The following is a 26,342-nucleotide window of genomic DNA, read 5'->3' as shown; positions in this document are numbered from 1 at the left end:
CCAGCATCAGGGTCTTTGCTAATCAGTCAGTTGTTCACATCAGATGACCAAAATACTGGAGCTTCAGCATTATTCCTTCCAACGAGTATTCAGGGTTGATTTCCCTTAAAATGGACTGGTTTGATCACCTTGCTGTCCAAGGGACTTTCAAGAGTCTTCTCCAGCACCACAGTTTGAAAGCATCGATTCTTTGGCACTCTGTCTCTTAATTATCACCTCCTCCCTATGAGGTAGGTACAGTAACTCTTTCCTATTTTATAGTAGATGAAAATGCAGGTGAAGGAGATGAAAAAACTTGTCCTTGGACACATTACTAGGAAGTGGTAGATAAAGGTTTTGAGCCCAGGTCTATGTGATCCCAAAACCGATGCTCTTTTCACACACAACAGTGCCTCCCATAATACCAAGAAGAAAAACATAATCTAGTTCAAGGAGGCTAAAGCTCATTTTACATGGAGAAGTCAGTCATTAAGACCTGCACAGATAACTCGATAATGTAAGTCAACACCACTTCTCTTCTATCATTTCTATAGACCAAAAGACTTTTCCCGCTTACATGAGTATAATTCCTTCCTTCCCCAAGTCGCTTTACATATTAAAAGTCTACAGCTGATAGGGGGGCTTCCCAGGTGGCACAGTGGTAAAGAATCCACCTACCAATACAGGAGACACAGATTCAATTCCTAGGTTGGGAAGATCTCCTGGAGGAGAAAATGGCAACCCACTCCAGTATTCTTGCCAAGAGATTCCCATGGAGAGGGGAGCCTGGCAGGGTACAGTCCATGGGGTCGCAAAGAGTTGGATACAACTTAGGGACTGGGTATGCACGTGCACACACATCTGATAGGGAGGTTGATTTTAAGAATCTGGTTTAATCCTAACTACTTTCCTTAAGGCAACAGAGACATCTTTTGGCCAGTCAGCGAAACTGCATGGTTGCAGGAACACTTAATATACAGTACACTGCACTAATAAGCCATTATTTATTTCTCAAAGATTGCTCAGTCCTTTGATGCTCTAAAGCCTACATGGTGTTGGCCCACAGGCCACAGAAGGGCATATGTCATGATAAAGAAAGGCAAGGTCAGGGTCTGGATCTCCCACCTGAAATGCAGTTCAATCTGAATGGAGCCTTGGGTGGTGCTGCTGCTTTTAGAGGGCTGAAAGATGCAGGTGAACACGTTGGTCACACCAGGACTGGTCTTCTGCCCAGCAGAGCGGGTGTCAAAAGCCATCATGGAATGGGAAACCAAGTTAACGGACTTGGTTTGGTTGGAAAAGCTCTCATAGAGCAGTTTACACTTCTTGAAGTCAAATCTACGGGAGAAAGCAGTCAAGACGTTGAACGCTTCCATTTTCAAAATTATGTATGTTTAAGATAAAAGAACAAAACCATAAATATGCCTAAGTTCTATGAAGGAGATAACTTCACTCTGAGATCTGTCACTGATTTTAACAGTCTCCACAAAATGGATCGAAGTGTCACTTTGCCTTGTACCTTCTTTTCCATTTCTAAGGAGACACTCTTGCCCATGGGAACTTCATGGGGAATAACAATACCACATATGTGTTGCATGCTTGGTTCGTTAGCATTCTCATTTCTCACCTAAGTTTAGTAAGACAATATATTCGTAATAATCCCCAAGGGTGAGGGTCCCTTTAGTCCTTCATCTGTCGACTCCTGGCCTGCATGGAAGAGTCTGTCTCCACAGTCTGCTGAATTTTTATGCAAGAAGTTCCTGGGAACCACCACAACAATAACACTTTTCATGGAGAGAAGTAATGCAGCTCACCTACCAACAGAAAATGCATCTGCAACTGCCATTTTTCAAATAACAGGCAGAGCTGCAATGGGCAGCTCTTAATCACTCAGTACCATCATGACAATCCAGACAGAATTACCCCATATTGGAAGAAAGTAAGGGCATAACCAGTCATCAGAAAAAACTGCCGGTTCACAAGATAATCAATCTGGGACCCCAACTCCATCATATCATGTTCTCATTAGTTGAGTTAGATAGCTGGATGAATTTTTAAGGGAAAAACAAAACAGAAGACAGTGTGTGTCCCATAGAAAAATTACTAGCCTTGAAGTGCTATTTTTAAATACGGAACCACTTTTCCAGTCATATGATCTTACACTAGTCAAAAACTATCTGGAGAATAGGAGTAATATCTGCTCAACTTTACTTGACTGTCAAGAGATGAAAATGTTGTCAAGTGTGAAAATACAATGCACTTTTGGGGGTTCTATACCAGTAATCACAAATTCCTGGTCTATAGTAACCAAGAAGACATAAGTTAGTGAACTGCTCGGTGAGCACATGCCTTATCTAAAGGTTGCCCAAGCTTCCACTCAGCTCCCAGATGCTTCTAATTGAGAACACTGGCCCTCTGCTGCCAAAACTTAAAATTCTTCAAAGGAAGCTGAAATCCAAACTTTTTCACATACAATTCACTAATTCTGGCCAGCGAGGCCATCAACACCGGTGTTCACCAGATAGCTCTGGACTCCCTCAACACAGACACACAGGGAGACTGCTTCCTGACTCTGCACTCACGTGGGACCATGTTCTAGCACCACAGGGCTTACCAGGATCCCACTGCCATTCAAGACCACTCAAGGGCTCTTCTCACTGGCACAGGAAGCTGCTCTGTCAGCCAGGGTAACTACAGTGAGCAGAGCAGCCCAAGACCATAATGGACAGGAAACACGAGGAGAAAAACACTGTTAATCTTCTAAGTCACTGATATTTTGGAGTGCCTATTACCGCAGCATAACCTCAGCTGTCTTGAGTGACAGATGAATTTAAACTTTTAAAAAGCATTGTGCAGACCAACCAAAAAGCATCCTGCAGGCAGACCACATTCAGCTGTGAACCACCACTCGGCCACTCTGCTCTACACGATAGCACAAGGTGTACAGGATTTCTATTACCATTACTAATAGTAAAACCATATAATCACAGCCATACCTGGCTAGGGACCCAGCAGCTTCTTTTCCTTTTGGATCTTTCAGCTCCAGACTTACATTTACCATATCAATGAGGAAACACATGCACGTGTATACTTCTCCACTCAGAACAGTCTGGAAAAGGAAAATGTCGATCAATTCATAGTTGTCAATCTAAAAATGGAGTTAATGTCATGAAATCTAATTTGCTTGTGGCTCCATCTTCTTTCGCCAGCTGACTCTGAGGAACAGATACACAGGATGATGATCATGAGACCACGAGAGTTACAGAAGAACCTAACGTCACACTCACGTGAATCCTTGGGTCTTGCAAATCATAAGGCCTCATGAATTCCTCTATGGGTTCTCCAAGGTTGTTCTCCAATAAACCCCGGATCAGCTTGTACTTGCACAAATCCAGAGAACAGTGGACTGAGGAGAGATTGCCATGGATAGATATGTCTGGCACCGTATGACTTATTTCTCTATGGAAAAACATAAAAGGTCACTTCCACAAAAAAATCACGAACTTAACATTGACACAGCTCACACCCAAATATAAGTGCTAACATGTACTCACCTCCCTTATCAACCAATTAATTTCTAATCTTCAATGACAAAAATTTCATGAGTCCAAGTGAAGCAGGTTAGTACAACTGAGTGTCATCTTTCAGCTACAAAAGGCCATTTTTCTCCCCAAATATACATTTATAAAGTCCCCAAATCTGAGCTAACTAATTGATGAATAAAGAAAAATTTCATAAGACTCAGAAACAACTTACACATTATAGTTGGGAGAGCAATTAAAAAGAAAAAAAGACAAAAGGAAAAGATACAGGTACAGAGAACAGAGGAGTGGTACAAAAATAGGTGAAGGGGATTAAGAGGTACAAACCTCCAGCCGTAAAATAAACAAGCCATGGGGATATACTATACAGCATGAACAATACGGCCAACGATAACTGCAATAACTTTGTGTGGAAACAGATGATTATGAGGCTCATAGCAGAGATCATTTCATAATGTGTGCAAATGTCAGATTACCACATAGCTGAGACTAACACATTATTGTACAACAAGTATATTCTAATAAAAAAGAAAAAATGACAAGCTCTTTATCCATTTAGTGGTAACAAAAGAAAGGAACCAGTGTTTCATAACGAGCCAAGATGGGACAGTAGGATAAAACCTGACTCAGTCACTCATTTCAAGCTGAGATGGGCAGGCAGGAATGATGTTGAAAATGCCCATGTCAGGGAGGTCTTCCCTAGTGGTCCAGTGGCTAAGACTCTGCGCTCCCAATGCAGGGGGCCCAGGTTCGATCCCTGCTCAGGGAACTAGATTCTGCCTGCCGCAACTAAAGATCCCTCATACCACAAACACCTCAGCGCAGCCAAAAAATAATCTTAAAAAAAAAAAAATGCCCAGGGAAGGGGGAATATACTTCATCCCAACACTGAAGACCTTTTTCTCTACCCTCCTAAAGGTGAAGTGGATATCATGGATCCTACAGATGCTATGCTCCAAGTATATAAAGCAGAGGGCCAGGATTTGCAGTTGAAGAGAAATATTAAAAACTACTTTGTCTATGGAGAAAAACCTTCATACAACCAGGTGAAAAAAGACCAGTCATGCAATTAACAAGGAAAAGCTGGAAAGGATTACCAAGAACCCCCTGGGTTGCCAGGTCCAGGGCAGGAGAAGCTGATCAGATACCCTGTGTTTAGTCATCCCCTTCTATCTGGGCTAACAGGGCATAATTACCCGCACATAAACATTGATGGAAGTGGGTGAAGTTTAGATAAGCAGAGCAGTAAAGCACATTTTTTTTTTTTTTTGGAAAGCATTACTTGAAAAGAAAACAAAATGTTCAATTTCTAAATAATGAAGCTCCTCTTAAGACGTCTAAGCCAGTAAAATCAAATACAGCCCATGCCAACCATAACTGAACACCAGCCAGAGAGCACTTGAATAACAAGTAAGAATGAAACACAAAAATCCCAGTGAGAGTGGCTATGCTGTATCATTAATCCAGAGAGAAACAAAACAGTGACACTAAATGATTTGCCCAAACCGATGAACTGCAAAGGGAGGGGCCCAAGAGGGATTAAAATCACACTCTGGAAAAGTAGTGACACTGTTTTTCAAAATGCTGCAAATGAAAATCATTTGCTTTCATTACTTCACAGCCACGCCTCATCTCTCCCTGAGGTTAAGATCTGAGTGTTGCTGCTTTCTCCAAAATTAATGCCCCAAACTGAACAGGCATCACACACTGTAACCAGCAGTCCCAGTCCACTGCTGGGGCCAGCGGAGCATAAGCACTACCAGAGGAACTTGTTAATATGCACCTGAGGCTCGGCCCTGAGAGTCAGCTTCTGCTGGTCTCAGATGGGGTCTGAGTGCATTCCTTTTCAGTAAGTTTCCCAGTCAGATATAGAACTAACTGAGGCCATGCTCCAAACTACAGAAATTAAGCATCCTGTGCTTTGAAGCCGATGAAGAAGGAAATTACAGTCAGTTCAATGGTCTTTGTGGAACACTTTCAGATGGCTAATTGGAGTAAAATGGGCAAAACAGCATCTAAACAGTTACTCTGATTCAGTGGCGCTCCAGGGTAAATATCAATAGCAGGTCCAGAATCTACTGCATTTGAAACACAGAATCCAAACGTCACTTCTTCCAACTACTTCTTCCGTGCCATCACTACCTCCCTTCTGCCATCGAAATCCATGCTAAATTCAGGTCCCTTACTCTTTGTTTCTAAGGCACCTACTGTCATCCTACAATACCGTTTAAAATTGAATCAAACACGAAATTAGAATCATATACTCAACTTCCTATATCCCTCAACGAAATGCAAGCTCCATAAAGGGAGAAGTTTTTTCTTTCATCATAGGAGCCCTCATGTCTAGCAGATGGTAGAGACTCAACATATATTTGTTACATAGATGAAAATGTAAGTGAATACCCATGCCCTTCCAGACCTAACAGCACTGATTTCTAAGCTATCACAGTTCTACTTACAATAGATAGTTATTTGAAAATAAACCACTCACTTGTCCAAATTCCTTTCCACCTGCAATTTCAGCCTACAGGGCTCGGTCAAAAGGCTTCCTCCTGTCTGTCGCACGAAATAGGAGGGGAAGATCAGGTCTCTGCTGCTGTCTTCTGAGACCCTGGAATACTCTCGTGGGTGTCTCTCTGCAGCAAAGATGTCCATGTCTTGGAGATCGACAACAATGCAATCCAGCAGACACACGTGGTCTTCTACATGGAACCAAGGAAAGGGAGACAATGCAGAAGATGGGACTCAGAAGGGGCTGGTCCAGAAAAAAACTAAACAGCCCCAAAATGTTCATTCTGTCTTTGGAAAATGTTTAGATCAGTCTCCACTCTGGCACCAAGACCTCCCTCCTCAACGCTCCATGTGCTGAACATTGCCTACCTGCCCCTTGCACACAGGCACAAACCAGGCCACATCCTCCCAGCGTTTCACTGCTGTCCTGAGACACTAACAGAGGCTAAAGGGCTTATGACTAAAAGGACTTAACATGCATCCCTCCCAAGAAGATCCCACAGGGGTCTTGTGTAGAGATGATGTTACCCAAAGATTTACAAAACTTTCCACAGCAAAGTGCTTTTTCCAAACAAATATCACACGTAACCATTTCCACTAGCGCCATCTAATCCAAACCACCACCATTCTTGCCTAGACCACCATAAACTCCCCTCCAACACACCCATTCCATTCTAGTCTGCCCTCACAAAGCCATTCTGCTCGCAAAATACCTCAGTAATCCTTAAAAAAATGACTGAGACCAAAACATTCCCTTCCTTTATATGCTTTGATGACTGAGTTTAATCCACAGTTCTTCCTGTGAAACTCTCCTAAATCCCTTGAAAGCCCTGAATAAAAAGCCCACTGCCTACTTTTCCAACCTCATCTCAACCCATTCTACACCTTGTCCATGAAGCTGCCGGCTCACTGGTCTTTGTTTTCCCCCACGTGCCAGGCTCTTCACTGTCTGAAGTCTTGCCCATTGCATCACCCTCCTCTCTCCTTCTCTGTTCTTTCCCTCTTACCATTCTGTCTTTCCCATGACATTTATCTTCAGTTCACTTCAGTCACTCAGTCATGTCCAACTCTTTGCGACTCCATGAACTACAGCACGCCAGGCCTCCCTGTCCATCACTAACTCCCGGAGTCCACCCAAACCCATGTCCTTTGACTCGGTGATGCCATCCAACCATCTCATCCTCTGTAGTCCCCTTCTCCTCCTGCCCTCAATCTTTCCCAGCATCAGCGTCTTTTCAAATGAGTCAGCTCTTCGCATGAGGTGGCCAAAGTATTGGAGTTTCAGCTTTAGTATCAGTCCTTCCAATGAACACCCAGGACTGATCTCCTTTAGGATGGACTGGTTGGATCTCTCTGCAGTCCAAAGAACTCTCAAGAGTCTTCTCCAACACCACACTTCAAAAGCATCAATTCTTCAGCGCTCAGCTTTCTTTATAGTCCAACTCTCACATCCATACGTGACTACTGGAAAAACCATAGCCTTGACTAGACGGACCTTTGTTGACAAAGTAATGGCTCTGCTTTTAATTTATCTTAATCTGTCCTTATTTAGATGCTTATTGGCTTTCTCATATCATTCACAAGGTGGCAGGAACTATGTCTAATAGCTTGTTACTATACAGGAGAACAAAACCCTGAACACCTAGATTAGGCAGGCACTAATTAAATTAGCTCTTGCCTCATTACTGTATGGATAAATAAGTGAAAGAGACAAAAGTAGAACTGATCTCATAGAAGGGGATAAGGGACAGGAACAAAGGGCTTCATAATTCCCAAGGGTTGTCACGGAATCCTAGGGATATAGAAGCAATATGAAAACCACTGCCTTAACCCCATCTTAATCACAGACAGAATTCCAGAAACAAACAGCAATTTGGGAGGTGAAATATGGTCAGGAAAGAGATCTTTCTATAAAACACCCCAGTAAGAACCTACAGTATAGCTAAGGGAACTCTACTCAGTGCTCTGTGGTGACCTAAATGGGAGAGAAATCCAAAAGAGAGGGGATATATGTATACATAGAGCTGATTCACTCTGATGTACAGTGGAAACTAATACAACATTGTAAAGCAACTATACTCCAATAGAAATTAATTTTTAAAAAAATTCCAAATCACTTCCTAATAGGCTTCCAAATATATGTACTACTGTTGTTCAGTCGCTAAGTCATGTCTGATTCTTTCACGATCCCAAAGACTGTAGCCTGCCAGGCTCCTCTGTCCATGGGATTTCCCAGGCAAGATTATTGGAGTTGGTTGCCATTTTCTTCTCCAGGGGATCTTCCTGACCCAGGGATCTAACCCACATCTCTTGCATTGCAGGTGGATTCTTTACTGCTGGCCCATGTACCTTTGGCCTCAATTCCTAATCATCACTATTATCAGAACAGCAACAACAGAAGATTCACGTACTGACTGGCCTTATGTACACACCCAGCTTGCCCCACCCCCCTACCCCATGCTGTGAGTGTCCATTATGTATATAGATTGGTTGGTGATATCATGCAGGTCAAGACTTCAGGCTCTGGAGATAGACTGCCTAGATTCATAGTACCATTTACCACGTACATTGACATGACTATGGGCAAGTTACCCAATCTCTCTGGGTCTCTTGGTTACTAGTTCAAAAATTCTGGTCTCTTTATCCATAACACGGGGATAAAAATAAAACCCTAGAGGAGTATCATGAGGATAAACTGCAAACATTTATGAAAAAATGTGCCACAATGTCTGGCATGTAGTAAACGTTCAATACCCAGTCTTCTGATGAGGATTACAATAATCTCCTTGAATCATCAATGTAACCATAAACCCCTTCACTGTCTTCTCTGGGACAACAAGGTACCACAAGGGATTAACCATTCTTTATATCCATCCAACATATCCCTCAGTTAGCGTCCCACATCTCTCAAAGTTCAACCACACTGGACTGACTTCACCAGTGGATTCTGGTGGTAAATCATATTCTGCTTCCCAAACTCCTTGGAGCAACACCTCACTTATCCAATCCACACTGTCTGGGAAAACCAAAAGGTCAAAATCAAGACTCTCATCTGGAATGGCTAACTGTCAAATTCAAGAGAAGCACACCAATAACTGGGTGGTTCATGTCTTTCAAAAATTGCTACTTAGGGTATTTCTGCTGTTACCTATTTTTCAGGATTTTTATTTCTCCAGAATTAACCAGTGACTTGAAGGGATAGTGTCTAAAAGGTCACTCGCAAGGATGTGCCTAAGGATGCCGGAATTACTCTAGGTATACTACCACCATCTGGTGGCAGCTATCTTGACAAGCTCTTAGAGACTACCAAAATCTCTTTATTTATATTGCATTTTACTATTTGCTTTGTTCTTAAACTCTGTTTTTTTTTAAATTTATTTATTTGGCTGTGTCGAGTCTTAGCTGCATGCAGGATCTTCACTGCATCACACACAATCTTTCGTTGTATCATGTGAGAGCTTTAATTGCTGCTCCGGGTCTGTCTCATTGTGGTGCATGGGCTCCAAAGCCTATGGGCTGAGTACCTGCATGTGCGCTTAGTTGATTCCAGGCATGTGGGATCTTAGTTCCCTGTTCAGGGATCAAACCCACATCCCCTGCATTGCAAAGATTCTTAACCACTGGCCCATCAGGGAAGTCCTATATTTTACTAATTTAATCTTACATCTACTTCTGCTTCATTGATTATGCTAAAGCCTTTGACTGAGTAGTTCACAACAAACTGGAAAATTCTTAAAGAGATGGGAATAACAGACCACCTTACTGGCCTCCTGAGAAACCTGTATGCAGGTCAAGAAGCAACAGTTAGAACCAGACATGGAACAACAGACTGGTTCAAAATTGGAAAAGGAGTACATCAAGGCTATATATTGACACCCTGCTTATAACTTGTACGCAGAGTACATCATGCGAAATGCCAGACTGGATAAAGTACAAGCTAGAATCAAGATTGCCGAGAGAAATATCAATCACCTCAGATATGCAGATGACACCATACTTATGGCAAAAAGCAAAGAGAAACTAAAGAGCTTCTTGATGAAGGTGAAAGAAGAGACTGAAAAAGCGGGCTTAAAACTCAACATTCAAAAAACAAAGATCTTGGCATCCGGTCCCACCACTTCATGGCAAACAGATGGGGAAACATTGGAAACAGTGACAGATTTTATTTTCTTGGACTCCAAAATCACTGCAGATGGTGACTGCAGCCATGAAATTAAAAGACGCTTGCTCCTTGGAAGAAAAGCTATGACCAACCTAGGCAGCATATTGAAAAGCAAAGACATTACTTTGCCTACAGAGGTCCATATAGTCAAAGCTATGGTTTTTCCAGTGGTCATGTACAGATGTGAGACCTGGCCAATAAAAAAGGCTGAGCACCAAAGAACTGATGCCTTCAAACTGTGGTGCTGGAGAAGACTCTTGAGAGTCCCTTTGAGTGCAAGGAGATCTAAACAGTCAACCTGAAAGGAAATCAACCCTGAATACTCACTGGAAAGACTGATGCTGAAGCTGAAGCTCCAATACGTTGGCCACCTGATGTGAACAGCTGACTCAATGGAAAAGACCCTGATGCTGGGAAAAAGATTGAAGGCAGGAGGGGAAGGGGATGACAGAGGATAAGATGGTTGGATGGCATCACCGACTCGATGGACATGAGTTTGAGCAAGCTCGGGGAGTTGGTGATGGACAGGGAAGCCTGGCATCCTGCAGTCCACAGGGTGGCACAGAGTCAGACATGACTGAGTGACTGAACAACAACAATCCTACTTTAGAAGTCACCCAATCCTAATCTACATCCTAAAACTCTAAAGCCTTCTAAATGAGTATCAGAATCAGATGATTACTAAAGACACACTACCACTTTGTTAGCATCTACTTGAACGGGATGCAGCGCCCCTTAGGATCCTGCAATGGTCTCGTGAATTTCCCCTCCTTCCTCATGCAGCTCCTCTCTCCTCCTTTACCTGGACTGCTGGAAGCTCGGCCGACAGAGGTTGTGGCTGGCTGCCCTTGCTGCTTGGTCGAGGTGCTGGGCACAGACTCACTCTTCAAGCTGCCTCGACTCATTCCAGCAGGAGGCATCATGATCAGCCCCTCGGAGTGGGTCCCCTTCAGGTCCTCCATGCTTGTCATTTTCCTCACACTGCGCTTGGGAGTACCAGTTGGGGAAGATGAAGGCACAGACTCCTGGGAGGAAAGAAAAGAAAACTAGCAGCAGGAATGGGGGTGGTAACTCTATCTACTATCCTGGAAGTTCCTTCCCAGTCCTGGACTCTTCAAAGACTCTATGCCACATGATATTTCCCAAGTACCCCAGATCCCATAAACAAAAGGGCCACAGGGTCATGATTCTTTCCTCTATGTGTAATTCTCTGCAGAGACATTACACATAATTCAGTACGTGCTGAAAACTCTGCCAATTTTGCAGGAATATATTTTATCTTTTGGGCTTCCCTGGTGGCTCAGAGGTAAAGAATCTGCCTGCCAATGCAGGAGACACAGTTCGATCCCTGGGTTGGGAAGACCCTGGAGAAGGAAATGGCAACCCACTCCAGTCTTCTTGCCTGGAAAATCGCACGGACAGAGGAGCCTGGCAGGCTACAAACCATGGGGCTGCAAAGTGTCAGCAACGACTTGGCAACTGGAACATGTTATCTTTTGGCTTAAGAGTAAATGTCAAGATACTAATTACTGGTGGTTTAATCTAGGTCAATACAACAAAGGCAAATCTCTCAGCCATACAATATACTGATGATTTGCTGGAAGGGAGGGACTCTTTTTTCCTAAGAAAATGCATCTAATAGCAATATGGAATGAAGCCCCTCTAATGTGTTTGTACATTCTAGAAGTCTCCCCTCTCAGGTTTACATTTCTCATCTAAGTAACTGTAAATGGAAAACACAGGCAAGCCATTCCTATCATGTTTCTGTTCAAGGGCATAAAAATTAAGGGCAAATACAGAATAAAATTAATTCTGTAACTCTACTGAAAATATCACATGCTTTTCCTACATATCTAGTACCTTCAGTTAATTGCTAACAGGGCAAATCTTTTTCACCAGAATGGTTCAATAACTGACATTTAAACTTTGCATGGTTCCTTCCCTCAAGACTCAGAGCTACATATCCTTATAGTTTCTGCAGCATCAGTTTGTTCTCATCTATCCATTCTCACTAGTAAGCTGGAAGGAGAGGAAGACTCCCAAGGACTGCTTTATATGTATATTCCTCTCAGCATTCGAAAGGGAGATGATAGTACTATTCACCTTCACAGTTATCTTGAGTAGTAATTACATGTAACTGTGAAAGAAACCAGTTATTTTTTTTGCATTTCCTTTTTGCAAGGCAAATGACTAGCTAAATGCTATCATTTAAGTATTTCAACATTAAAAACCTTCCCTCTTGCTTAGTTTATTTAAACGCCTGAGAGTATTTGTTGCTCTTTCATTTGATTCATCTCTCCATCCTCTCTGAGTTGGTTTAAATAAATCGGTGGCTTGAGGGGATTAACTCAAAGCTTTTGAAATACTTAGTAATTAAGTTTAAGCACAAACTATGGTTGAAAAAAATGAAAGAAAAAGCATATGCAAAAAATTCAAACCTGCCCTCATTAAGACATGGACTTATGTAAAACAATTCCAAACACACGGGAGTCTTGAACTCAAAGGCAAATGACCCCTCTGCAAGCTTTGATTCTAGGACTATTTCCTGTTCTTTAACCACTGGAATGCATACTAGACAAACCTCACATGGGCAGATGCATTAAAGAGCAAATGTAAATGCAAAGCGATTTTTGGGAGAAGAAAAGTAATTACTCACTTCACGTAGGCCTAGATCATGGAGCTTGACTGTACATGTGGAGAGGTAAGTTGCACAGATGAATTAATTGGATTAAATACTTTAACAAGAAACACACTCCAAGCAAACCTTATGGAATTTCACAGAACAACCCACTGGCATGTAACAAGATAAAGTCTTTTAGGATTGAAGGAAATAAAATAAGGTCATCAAGAAGGAAGGAGGGAAGCAGGGAAGAAGGAATTACTTTTGATGATCCTTAAGAAGGATTCCTCTGCACAGGTGGAAAGTGATTCGTCAAAGTTGGGGGCGGGGGTGGGGGGGGTGATAAGCAGGCTTTCCCAAGTAATGAAATATTTTAAAGGATTGGTTTTCAAGATTTTCTTTTTTAAGCAAATGAATGGGAGTTGACTGCTGAATCCCATAGGGTTTTTCCGAATAACCAGGAGGCAAAAAAAGCATATTATACCTTGAAGAAAAAGCGATCCTTGTATGTGCTGCTACTTAAAATCAAATCCTCGAAAACGAAATACAGGGAAATTTTTTCATTAAAATGCTACAAACTATGCACTTGTTATTTGGTGTACTTAACAAAACAGAAACCCTTTTGCAAAACTTTCTTGAGATACTTTGGCAATTCTTCTTTAGAAGCTAACTTCAGAGTCAGCTCATAAGCCCATATACAGATATATTTGACACAGAAAAATAAGCCCTTTATCTTTTCAGGAGGGAGAGAGGAAAAAAATGGTATCATTGAACTTGATCACCCATTCTGGCTCTAAGGGATCTCTTCCTAAAAACTTGGGCCTCAAACCAACGATTTCCCACAAACAAATATATTTCAAAGAACTAACTAAAGTCTCAGAAGACAGTTTCCGAGGAAGAATTCAGCTCTCCCTAGGGCAGTAGAGGTGGATAAGAGAGGCAAATGCCCTGAGGTCACTGTGGGGACAACAGTCATATGCCAACACCAGCTCTGAGACATCTGTTCAATACCCAGTTGCATTAATTATAAGCATCGCACAGTAAAAAAAAAGAAATTTTAGATGCAGTTATCAATGTTTCTTTTTATAAATGGATTTTTCTTTATTTTCTTTGAGGCTCGAGCCAGAAAACAGCAAAATGCCTATGACTCAAATATGAAAAAAGATTTTCCTCATTAACACCAAGGTTACTAGTTCTCTACTAGGCCTACTATGAAAGGTCAGTGGTGATTTTGTTTTTTTTACTGTCTTAAAAAATATACGTAAGTGGAGGCCTATTCCTCACTCTGGAAAATGAAGGCGAAAGTCGCTCAGTTGTGTCCAACTCTTTGTGACCCTATGGACTATACAATGGCATGGAATTCTCCACACCAGAATATTGGAGTGGGTAGCCATTCCCTTCTTCAGGGGATCTTCCCAACCCAGGGATAGAACCCAGGTCTCCAGCATTGCAGGTGGATACTTTACCAGCTAAGCCACCAGGGAAGCCCCATCTGGAAAGAAGGCCTATTATTCCAACAGGAGGGGCTTCCAACAGCAAGGTGAACCAGCAAGTCCTCAACCATCAGCTGTCTGAATGTGGGGCGTGTGGATGAGTAAACCTGGTGCTGCACTTCCGTCTGCATTGCTTATCACTTCTATTCTGTGCTGGTTTCACCCTGTGCTCCAATCGCTAAATCTGGTTTGTCTCCACAGCTGCAGTGAGGTAAGATACAGACAACCTGCCCTCTAACCCACCATCCAAACACCCCTACTCTGGGCCCTGAGCCCAAGGGTATGACACTTGAACATGGTTCCCATGGTTCTCACTGTCTCATCTCCACTCTCCTCACTCCAGTCATTCCCACTCAATGAATCAAGTATTTTCAGTTCAGGGTGTTTGGGTTAGTAGTAGTGAGTAACTGGATGAGTGAGAAGTAAAACAATGAAGAAAACTATAGAGACAGTCATTTGAAAAGAGTAACACCATTTGAGTCTACACATAAACAACGAATGCAGTCTTCCTGTTACTTTCAACTCAACTTGAGGTCCTTGGCAAAGGTCTGGCAAGACGAGTTCCCTAATCACTCTCTTCCATTTTCTTTTCTTCCTACACCTAAAGAGGCAAACAGCAGCTGCTCAAATCTGTATCTTTTCTGTGAAAAACTCTGGAGTTCTTCCACTGAAATTATTTTAACGAACTCATTGCCACATCCTTTATAAATTTTCAAAGAACCAGAGTTATCTGGGAAAGGGATACTAAGACAGGAATAACCTTTGTCAGTCTGTTCTCCCCTACCCTACATAAACCAAATCCTAATGCTGGGAGGGGCTTTCCAGGTGGCTCAGTGGTAAAGAATCCACCTGCCAATGCAAGAGATGTGGGTTCGATTCCTGGGTCGGGATGATCTCCTGGAGAAGGAAACGGCAACCCATACCAGTACTCTTGCCTGGGAAAGCCCAAGGACAGAGGAGTCTGGTAGGCTACCGTCCAGGGGGTCACAAAGAGTCGGACATGACTTAGTGACTAAACTACCGCCACCAATGCTGGGAGGTAAAATAATACCACAGTTAAGAGCATGGAGTACTAAAGGCAGATATACCAAAGTTTAAGTTATGACAAACCTAGACATATTAAACTAGGCATATTCAAAAGCAGAGACATTACTTTGCCTACAGAGGTCCGTATAGTCAAAGCTATGGTTTTTCCAGTAGTCATGTATGGATGTGAGAGTCGGACCATGAACAAGGCTGAATGCCGAAGAATTGATGATTTCAAATTGTGGTGCCGGAGAAGACTTTTAAGAGTCCCTTGGACTGCAAGGAGATCAAACCAGTCAATCCTAAAGGAAATCAACCCTGAATATTCATTGGAAGGACGGATGCTGAAGCTGAAGTTCCAATACTTTGGCCACCTAATGTGAAGAGAGAGGAGGGTGATGCAATGGGCAAGACTTCAGACAGTGAAGAGCCTGGCACGTGGGGGAAAACAAAGACCAGTGAGCCGGCGGCTTCATGGGCAAGGTATAGAATGGGTTGAGATGAGGTTGGAAAAGTAGGCAGTGGGCTTTTTATTCGGGGCTTTCAAGGGATTTAGGAGAGTTTCACAGGAAGAACTGTGGATTAAACTCAGTCATCAAAGCATATAAAGGAAGGGAATGTTTTGGTCTCAGTCATTTTTTTAAGGATTACTGAGGTATTTTGCGAGCAGAATGGCTTTGTGAGGGCAGACTAAAATGGAATGGGTATGTTGGAGGAGAGTTTATGGTGGTCTAGGCAAGAATGGTGGTGGTTTGGATTAGATGGCGCTAGTGGAAATGGTTACGTGTGATATTTGTTTGGAAAAAGCACTTTGCTGTGGAAAGTTTTGTAAACCTTTGGGTAACATCATCTCTACACAAGACCCCTGTGGGATCTTCTTGGGAGGGATGCATGTTAAGTCCTTTTAGTCATAAGCCCTTTAGCCTCTGTTAGTGTCTCAGGACAGCAGTGAAACGCTGGGAGGATGTGGCCTGGTTTGTGCCTGTGTGCAAGGGGCAGGTAGGCAATGTTCAGCACATGGAGGTCCCAAGGTCCCATCACTGCTAAGTCTGTGATTCACAAATATTTCCCATTTTCATCATTTATTCTCAATGAATTCTAGCTTTTCTAAACGTAAAATGAAAAAAGCAGTCTTCATCCCAATTACCTCCAAACATATTATAAGAAATAAGTGCTAATGCAGTTTTAAACTGTTAAGAGATATATTCCATAAGATTTTATTAAAATATTTTCAAATGGCTTCAGATAAGCCTTGAGCCAAAGTCTCTTAAAAAAAAGCTACCCAATGTAAAAAGTTGATAAATATGAATTCAGCCTGGGAGGAGAACATTATAAAGATGGTTCTGTTGATTTGTTTGCTAAAGTAAGTTATTACATACAGTTAGTAAAAGTTATAATTTATACTACCTCTATTAAGGGTTAATTGAAATGCTAATAAAATGTCAAAAAAACATATTCTTCAAGCCACGTATACTACAAAAGTACAGTGGTTAGGAATAATCTTATGGTAGCGTCTGAATTTTTTGATTGGTATTCCAACGCCAGGTAAACTGAGAAGGGAATGGGTGCTGACTGCTCACCTTATCTTGTAAGGTAAAGGTCCCAGGAAAACCAGCAAAGAGAAATTTGTTCTTGACTTTCAACTTTCCCAAATTTGCTACAATCAGATTATTTGATCTGGAACTTTCTGGGATAAGAAGAACAGGAGCACCAGCCTCAATATCCAGGAGAACCCGTGAATAGCGCTGTGCTTGATCTCTCACCTGAAAGAAGGAAAATTGAGGAAGACATTCAGTTCATTCCCTCATTTTACAATCAAATAACCTCAAGTTCCCAAAAGTTCCATGAATTTATAAATCTAAAACAACTAAAATCACACAGAGTATGTTCTATGAACACCAAGGAGTTAAATTAGAAAACAGTAACAAGAAGATAATGGAAAACTCCCAACTATCTGGAAATTAAACTACACACTTCTAAATAACCCATGGGTCACAGAAGACATCACAAGGGAAGTTAAAAAAAATACATCTTGACTTTACTGATTAAAAAAACACAGCACATCAAAATGGAATGAATTTTAAAGCACTTAAAAAGGTACTTAAAGACTTCAATGACCCTGAATGGAATATAAGTCCAAAAGGGTAGGGATATATGTATATGTATAGCTGATTCATTTTGCTGTACAGTAGAAACTAACAACATAGTAAAGCAACTACACTTTAATAAAAATTAACTAAAGAAAAGAAAGAAGGAAGAAAGGGGAGGGGGAAGGTACTTGAAGAGAAATGTTTAGCATTAATGCTTATTTTATATAAAAGAAAGATCTAAAGCTTCCAGCTTAAGAAGCTAGAAAAGCAAAATAAACGTAAGTAAGGAGAAGGAAGAAAAAATAAAGAGCAGAAACCAGTTATTTAGAAAACAGATAAGAGAGAAAAATCAATTGAACTTTTATAGAACACTCTACCCAACTACCACTTTACGTTCTTTACAAGCGCACACATGCTTATTAAGAGTATGCACAGGCCTGACACAGCCCTCAATAAGTTGATTATTTAAAGAGATTAATGAACGTGATAAAACCTCTACCTATATGAATGAAGAAAAAAGAAAGAAAACAAAAATCACCACAACCGCAAGAGTCAGGGACATTGCTACAGAAAACTTAAAAATATTGAGATGTGGAAACCTATGAACAAGTTCAGGCCAACAAACTGACAATTCAGATGAAGTAGACAGATTCTTTAAAAACAAACACAAACTATCTACAGCTAACAGCATATTAGTTAACATCTGCAGAAGACAATGCTTTCCCTCTAAGATAAAGAATAAAGCATGGATACCCACTCTCACCATTTCTATTCAACACTGTAGCTGAACTCCTAGTCCAAACAAAGGATATATAGGTTGGGAAGGAAAAAAGAAAACTTTCTTATTCACAGACAACATAATCATCTACGTAGAAAACCCTTAAGAATCTAAAGGAGCTAGAATAAGTAATTGAGGGCTTCCCTGATAGCTCAGTTTGTAAAGAATCTGCCTGCAATACAGGAGACCCCGGTTTGATTGCTGAGTCAGGAAGATATGCTAGAGAAGGGATAGGCTACCCACTCCAGTATTCTTGGGCTTCCCTTGTGGCTCAGCTGGTAAAGAATGTGCCTGCAACGCAGGAGACTTCGGTTCAATCCCTGGATTGGGAACATCCCCTGGAGAAGGGAACAGCTACCCACTCCAGTATTCTGGCCTGGAGAATTCCATGGACTGTATAGCATGGGGTAGCAGAGTCGGACATGACAATCAACTTTCAATTCACTTCAGAATAAGTAAGTTTAGCAAGATTACAGGATATGAGCTCAATATCTATGTAAACAAAACCCAATTATATCTCTTAAACTTTCAATAAACAAGTGGACACTGAATTTTTTTCATTGATACAATTTAGAATAGCATCAAAATGCTGAAATACCTAGTGATAAGTTTAACAAAAAATGTGTAAGAACAGTATACCTGAAACTACAAAACACTGCTGAGAGAAACTAAAGACCTACTTCAATGGAATATAGACCATATTCAAGGATCCAAAGACTCAATATTGTTAAGATGTCAATTCTCCAGATATATGGATTCCAGACAGTCCCAATCAAAATCCTAGCTGACTTTATTATAGAAACAGACAAGCTGATTCTAAAATTTATAGAGGAAAAACAAAGGACCTAGAAGAGCCAATACATCTTTGAAAAATAAGTTGGAAGACTTAGAATATCTGATTTCAAGACATACCATAAGGCAACAGATATCAAGGCAAGGGAGAGGGGGGACTTCCTTGTGGTCCAGTGGCTAAGACACTGCACTCTCAATGCAGGGGGCATGGGTTTGATCTCTGGTCAGGGAACTAGATCCCACATTCTACAACTAAAGAGTTCACATGCTGCAACGAAGTTAAAAGAACCCACATGCTACAACTAAGACCTGGGACATCTAAATAAATTTTTAAAAAATAAGTTTAAAAAGAAGAAAAAAAAAGACACAGGGGAAGGTATTCCCTGATGGTCAAGTGGTTAAGAATCCACCTGCCAATGCAGAGGACACAGGTTCAATCCCTGGTCCAAGAAGATACTACATACCAGAGGGCAACTAAGCTGGTAAGCCACAACTACTGAAGCCCCCACACCTAGAGCCCCTGCTCCACAAGAGAAGCCCCCACTTGCTGCAGCCAGAGAAAGCCCGCACACAGCACAACAAAGACTCAACACAGCCGAGAAACAAATAAATAGTATTTTTTTTAGAAAGACAAGGGGGTGTACAACTAAATATAAATCAAAAAATAGAATAAAGAAATACACATACATATATGACCAGTGTCAACATAAGTGTCAAGGTAATTCAGTGGGAAAAGAACAGTCTGGATAGATATTTGGGGAAAAAAACCTCAAGAGTCACTTAACAAAATATGCAAAAATTAACTCAAAATGGAAGAGATCTAAAATTATAACACTTCTAAAAAAGGAAAATAGGAGAGATTTATTGCCACCTGATGGTAGGCAGATTTCTTTGACAAAACAATAGCACTAACCATAAAATTAAAAAATTGAACTTCATCAAACGAAAGACTTCTGCTTTTAAAAAAAATAGTATTAAGAAAATGGGGGAAGGGGTAGCCATAGACTAGAAAAAAATATTAGCAATAAATATATCAAAGGTCTTCTATCCAGAATATACTAAGGAAGATATAAAGGAAGAAATATTGATGTCATTCTACACAAACTGTTCTGAAAATAGAAGAGGAACACTTCCCAATTCATCCTACAAAAGGACAGCATGGCCCAGTTACCAAAACTAAAACAGGCATTTAAAACTACAAACTAGTAACGCTCAGGAGCTTAGATACAAAAATCCCTAAAACATCACAGCAAATTAAGAAAAGTGTAAAGGCATCCAGGCAATAAGGAAATGAATGAATGTGGCTGCATTCTGCTTTAACAGCAAGCTGGCCAGTGGCTACCAGGAAGCAGGGATTAGGGCTGGGAGACCATTAGCAAAGGGACACAAACCTCATACCCTTTTTATAACATGCAAACGAGATGAGCAAAAGATATGGTATACAAAGTTTTCTTTTAATCTTAAACGGACTACAGATTAGTCAGGAGAGTGGTTTCTTGAGGCATCAACAGAATGAGATAGGGAAGGACTACATGTGACATCTTAGTAATGTTTTAATTTTTATTTTGGTAGTGGTTTCATGGATGTTCCTTCTATTACCACACTTTGAAGTTTATATATATGTTACAGATATTCTTTCATATGTATCAAATACTAAACTGTTTTTTATAAGTTTCTAAAGGGAGAAAAAAAAGTTACATATATCTATGGAAACATGTATGGGGAAAAAAAATAAATAAAATATACCTATGGTGCTAGAAAACTAAGTTATTTTCTTCCAGATTCCCTGTCATTTGATTGTACTACTTTTATATTTTAAAAAATAAATTCTCTATAATGTACACAGGAAACCACTAATACTGGCTGCTGCCAAGGACAGAAACTGGGTGGCTGAGGAAAAGTAGCCGAGAAAGAGACTTTTCTCCAAATGCTCTTTTTGGCTTTGATTCTGTACTAAAACAATATACAACTTACTAAAAAAAAATTTTATTTAAATTAAAACAAAATTTTTAAACGTTGCCACTACAAAGAACTTAAATTACAATCTTTTACCTAATAAAACTTATAAATAGCCAATACGTTTTACAAAGAACCACATTGTAACTGCTTTCTGTGGTTCCAAGACAACACTGGAGGCTGCCTCACACTCAGAGGTGCACTGCCAGGGCATCTTAAATCCTTCACATAAACATATCATCAGCTGGACACTGCACACGCCACCAGCTCGAGGTGGTCTACACCTAATGCTAGGTCATGCTACATTCGTTCCAGTGATGTCACCTGGACACAGCACACACCACCAGCTTGAGGTGGTCTACACTCAATGTGAGGTCATGCTACATTCCTTCCAGTGATGTCACGTCTTTGCAAAGCTGGGTCTTAAGCACTTGCTGAGATAAAAAACAAGTACCATGAGAAAATAAATGTGGAAAAGGAAATGAGGACTGTGACGTTCAACCCAATTCCAAGTCTGAGGAGCTGTTCAGTGCCCAAGAGGCACATACATCCTACTAGGAAGCAATTACGGTGATTTAAGAATGAAATAAAAATATCACCTTTCACTTATGTTTTTACGTTTTCAAACAGCTACTAAATTGTTGGACAAACGTAATTATGAAGTTGTTTGGACTTAATTACTTTGGAAATGGAAAGACCATTAGGTGTTTCTTTTGGCCTCAGATGTGTCTCGGAAAAACTTCCAAGACAAGAAGGGAGCCATGAGCTAAGAAGTTTGAGAACTACATTTGAAAGAAACCCTCTTTTTATAACAGATACCGTCTTTGGAACCACTTTCCAGGAGAAGTATCACCACTGAAGTAACTTGTTTATCTTTTTTAGAGCAAGCCAAAGCTAAACTTTAAAAGGAAATTAAAACACGATGCAAGAAACAAGGAATATAAGCTCTCCGATTACAGTAAGATTGCTGTAGCTAATCAGCTACATGGAGTACATTAGTAAAGCTTAAGATTACTTGATTACCTTCACTTTTCTCAGTGACACTTTCCAGCTTTATCCCTAGAGATTTAAAAGTTCTGCTGATGAGTCAAACTGGAGAAGTGTCTTGGATCCAGGCACTACCTACCGTCTGCCCCTCGATGGCAGCTCGCTGGCGCCCTAACACATCCTGCAGCTGCGTGAAGTGCTGGATGAAGGCCACCACCTCCGCCTGGAAGCGCTGGGTGTGCACGTACTGCACGGACGCCATCTGGAGGCTCACTCGGACGTCGTGCTCCCGCCGGAGGAGAGGGTCGGGCCGGCCATACCTAGGAGGAAGGGCAGCAGTGTGACTCAGAGACAGCGGCAGGATGCAAATGAGTGTCTGAAGAAAACTCGGGTTCATTTAGGGGCTTCCCTAGGAAACAGCTTTAACTGTTAAAATGGAAACCCAGGAAAAAAAAAAAGGAAATCCACAACCAGGTTTTAGAAAGCAAACTCCAATAACTACCTTCTTTCTAAGCTTCCACCACATGTCGAGGATGTTAAATAAAAGTCTGGTGTGACGGCCAGGGCTATAAACACAGGGACAGGTCTGGGGCTGCGATCACTCCTGATTCCAGAACTCACTCAGAAGCCACTGTGGTTCAGACCTTTTACCTGAGCCTCTTTGCCCCTGCCTTTAAGGAAAAGTGAATATTCCTGCTCACTCTTCTAGCAAAGACTGTGACAACTTGGGGTTTTTGTTACCCCAACAACTGGTAAAGAAAATTAGGCAACAGAACCAATGCTCCTGAGGCAATCTGTCTCTGGAAACTGAAAGAAGTCTTTTTACTTCAGTGAAATGCAGTCCAAAGAGTTTTAGCATCCACATTCACTGATAAATTAAAAAACTTCTACAAATGGTTTTAATGGGACATGATACCACAATAATAAGTTATTATACAAGACATAGTCACTGGGGAAAGGAATTCATATTAGCTGAGCAACTATTATTTTGCCAGGCAGAGAGTTAAGAGTTTTACATTAATTATCTCATTTATTAAAGAACCACGCCACTGTGGTAGGTAACAATACAAATAAATCAATCTAACTTCTCAGAGGAGTATGATATACTCCCTCTGGAAATGAAAGAAAAACTTCTTAGACATCTTTAGGGACCATTTTTCTCAACTCTGGTTGAACATTAAAATCACTTTGGATAATTAAAAAAAAAAAGAACACAACACTACCACAGACCAGAATACTTGGGGGCAGAGATGAATATCCATACATTCTGACAGCTCTCCAAAAGGCTGAAAAACCACCTTTCAAAATTTCTGTTTTCTGAGAAAACTATTCTTTAATAACTACATAGGCCTAAAAATGCCTTCTAAATTTTAAAACTGAATACAGATTGTATTTATACTGGAAGAAATGCCTAATGCAATTTAAAACCCATTATCTTCAACAACTTTCTCAGGCTGAAATCATCCCAGATCATTCAGAGCTAAATGGAAATTGATCTAACACAGTCTCCTCACTATTTCAATAGAAAAACGGATACAAGGAGATTAAGTGACTTGTTCAAGTCACACAACACATTGCTGTGAAACCAGACTATAATGATAACCACAATTATTTCAACCATACCCCCTTTATTTCTTAAAGCCTGAGTAGCCCACTTCAATGCAGATCCATTTGAATATAAATCAAGATTCCTCACAACTAGATCAAATTGATTCTACATAAGAGGCTATGTTTTTTTAAAACTTTTCCTCATTGCTTAGCCGACAAGAATTTGAAACAGGAAACCATCATGATGGAAAAGCTTGATGTTTTTACTTGAAAGTCTGGAAGATGAGGGCTTCTTCTCCACTTGTAGTGAACCGTTCTCGGTAGAACTCTCCATGCGAGGTAAGGTCACTTAGAGATAGGCTCCCAATGCTTCCCTGTAAGGCCAGGTCTCCCTCTAGGAAGATTAAAAATCAGAATGCATTCTTATGGTCTTTTTTCTGTCACACACCCTAACTCTGCCTGAAACAAAAATTGATATACACATGCCTCAGACTTTACATCATTTAATAAAACGAAATGTCAAAAGTGAATATTCATATTTTAACACACCCAGAACGATATTTTATGCACTATTTCCAACAGCCTCAATGCAGAAGTCCAAAGGGATTGAAATAATACCACAGTATCACACTTTAACACTTATAAGGGGGAAGAAATTAAGGGTAAACATAAATTAAAGGATAAAATATTTACAAATACAGATAGAAACATGCTCTCTTCTGAGATCAGACCACTAATTAGAATTAGCAAAACAGCATAAGGTCTATTTTATACTATAGATAAAAGAATAAAGGAAAAAATCTCAGAGATGTATTAATCAGGCAGTATTAAATGGGTTTTAGTGATATTTAATTAAAAGGTGACATTAATAAAATAAGACACTGAAGACACAGATTTGAAACTACTCCAATATTACACAAGTGAAGCTCCTAGAAGGTGGGCATAAGAAAGAGGAAATGTTAAAACATGCACCCCTGGGCTATGAACCTATATGAATCATTCTTAACATGGGGTAGATACTGAAAAGGAATATTCTGAACTGTTGCTTATGTAAAACAAATTTTGTCATCATAATTAACAACAAAACAATGACTGAGGTGTATGTATTTGGCAGGCTAGTTCTGCTCCCAATGAAGACACATACTTATTTTTGGTTCCGAATGTCCTCTAACAAAAATACCCACCCGCCCCCCCAAAAAAGTGAAGTCACTCAGAAAAGTGAAGTTGTGTCCAACTCTTTGCGACTCCATGGACTGTAGCCTACCAGGCTTCTCCATCCATGGGATTTTCCAGGCAAGAGTACCAGAGTGGGTTGCCATTTCCTTCTCCAGGGATCTTCCCAACCCAGGGATCAAACCTAGGTCTCCTACATTGCAGGCAGACACTTTACCCTCTGAGCCACCAGGGAAACTTATCCTACCCAAGCTTCTCCCAATTCAAAGGACTCATCTCTTCTAGGAGCCTTTTATAAATTAATTTATACCAGGAATGAAACCAATTTTAGTTCATCATTTCCCCAAAAGACATTCTTATTTTACTACAGAGTCAACATTTGAGCTTTGTAGTCTTCTTATTTTATCACCAGTTGCTTAAGGAAGGAGCAGTATTTTATGCTCACTTTGTAAATTCCTCCACTTTAGAGCTTAACGTAGCTCTTCACTTGTGTTCTACTAAGGATTACAGCCTATTGCATCCCATTAGGAAGAATGCCAGCTTTGCTACAATATCTCCCTGCTTAAACCACCCCCTCTCAGTAAAGTGAAAGTCGCTCAGTCATGTCCAACTCTTGGCGACCCCATGGACTATACAGTCCATGGAATTCTCCAGGCCAGAATACTGGAGTGGGTAGCTGTTCCCTTCGCCAGGGGATATTCCTAATCCAGGGATTGAACCCAGGTCTCCTGCATTGCAGGCGCATTCTTTACCAACTGAGTCACAAGGGAAGCCCAAGAATACTGGAGTGGGTAGCCTATCCCTTCTCTAGCATATCTTCCTGACCCAGCAATCAAACCAGGGTCTCCTGTATTGCAGGCAAATTCTTTACAAACTGAGCTATCAGGGAAGCCCACCCCCTCTTAGGGGTTCCCCCCAATTATGGCAACAGAGTGAACATATGGCCTGATTTCCCAGAGGCAGCCCCTGTTATATGCCGTTTTCCCAGTTGTAATTATTAACAATGCCCCCTTTCACGCTCCAACATGTCCAAAGTTTAGACAAAGAAATTATATAGTCATCCAGAGAGCTTTTTTAAAACTCAGATAGACCCCAGGGTCCCATCCCAACCCACAGAATCAGAGTCTTGGGATGGGAAGGGAGCTGTGCCAGACAGCTACATTTCTAGCAGATGATTCTGATCCATAAACCAGTATCTAGAAACCACCACCACCCGTCCTGGCCAGACCAGCAACCACAACCCAGCCACTGAGCCACACCTTACTTAGCATCTGTGAAGACAATTAGATTTGTGAGCAGGATGTTCAAATTCTTCCCAGATTCCCCAAGTCTGATTTTCTCCACTTACCAATCATTTCCAGGTGTGCCACTAATTTGGACACATTCGCCTTGGCAAGCTCACTGGTGGTCTTATTCAGCACGAGAGAAAGCGAATGAACCTAAGAACACAGGAGGTAAGGCAAGGCGAATGTTACTCGGAGGAAAAGGTACCTTTCAGACAAATGGCATCAAGAAAGATGCTACAAGTCTCGGGAAAGCTGAAGATAAACCTTTTTGTCCGACTGATAGCAAATTCATTTCAACTTTTCTTAGCCAGTCAAACCACGTAAGAGGAGAGAGCTGATAGGAAAAGAACTTGACTGGGCAATCTAAAACCCAGGTTCTGTGGTGTCTTCTCTGTGGTT

At 41.0% G+C, this 26,342-nt stretch overlaps 1 protein-coding gene across 1 annotated transcript in view; it reads right to left on the bottom strand.

The window, feature by feature from the left end:
* VPS13D (vacuolar protein sorting 13 homolog D) overlaps window positions 1-26,342 on the bottom strand; it is a 274,678-nt gene that overhangs the window by 200,500 nt on the left and 47,836 nt on the right. The window contains 9 exon segments of the mRNA XM_070385275.1: window positions 1,105-1,317; window positions 2,976-3,088; window positions 3,267-3,438; window positions 6,013-6,223; window positions 10,997-11,219; window positions 16,914-17,096; window positions 22,076-22,256; window positions 23,752-23,878; window positions 26,006-26,096. Of these exon segments, the coding sequence (XP_070241376.1) occupies window positions 1,105-1,317; window positions 2,976-3,088; window positions 3,267-3,438; window positions 6,013-6,223; window positions 10,997-11,219; window positions 16,914-17,096; window positions 22,076-22,256; window positions 23,752-23,878; window positions 26,006-26,096 (1,514 nt within the window).

This window comes from Bos mutus, chromosome 16, assembly GCF_027580195.1.
Source record: "Bos mutus isolate GX-2022 chromosome 16, NWIPB_WYAK_1.1, whole genome shotgun sequence".
Classification (NCBI taxonomy): domain Eukaryota; kingdom Metazoa; phylum Chordata; class Mammalia; order Artiodactyla; family Bovidae; genus Bos; species Bos mutus.
Note: the sequence above shows the minus strand (reverse complement) of the source record. Positions and strands in the feature narration are given on the sequence as shown.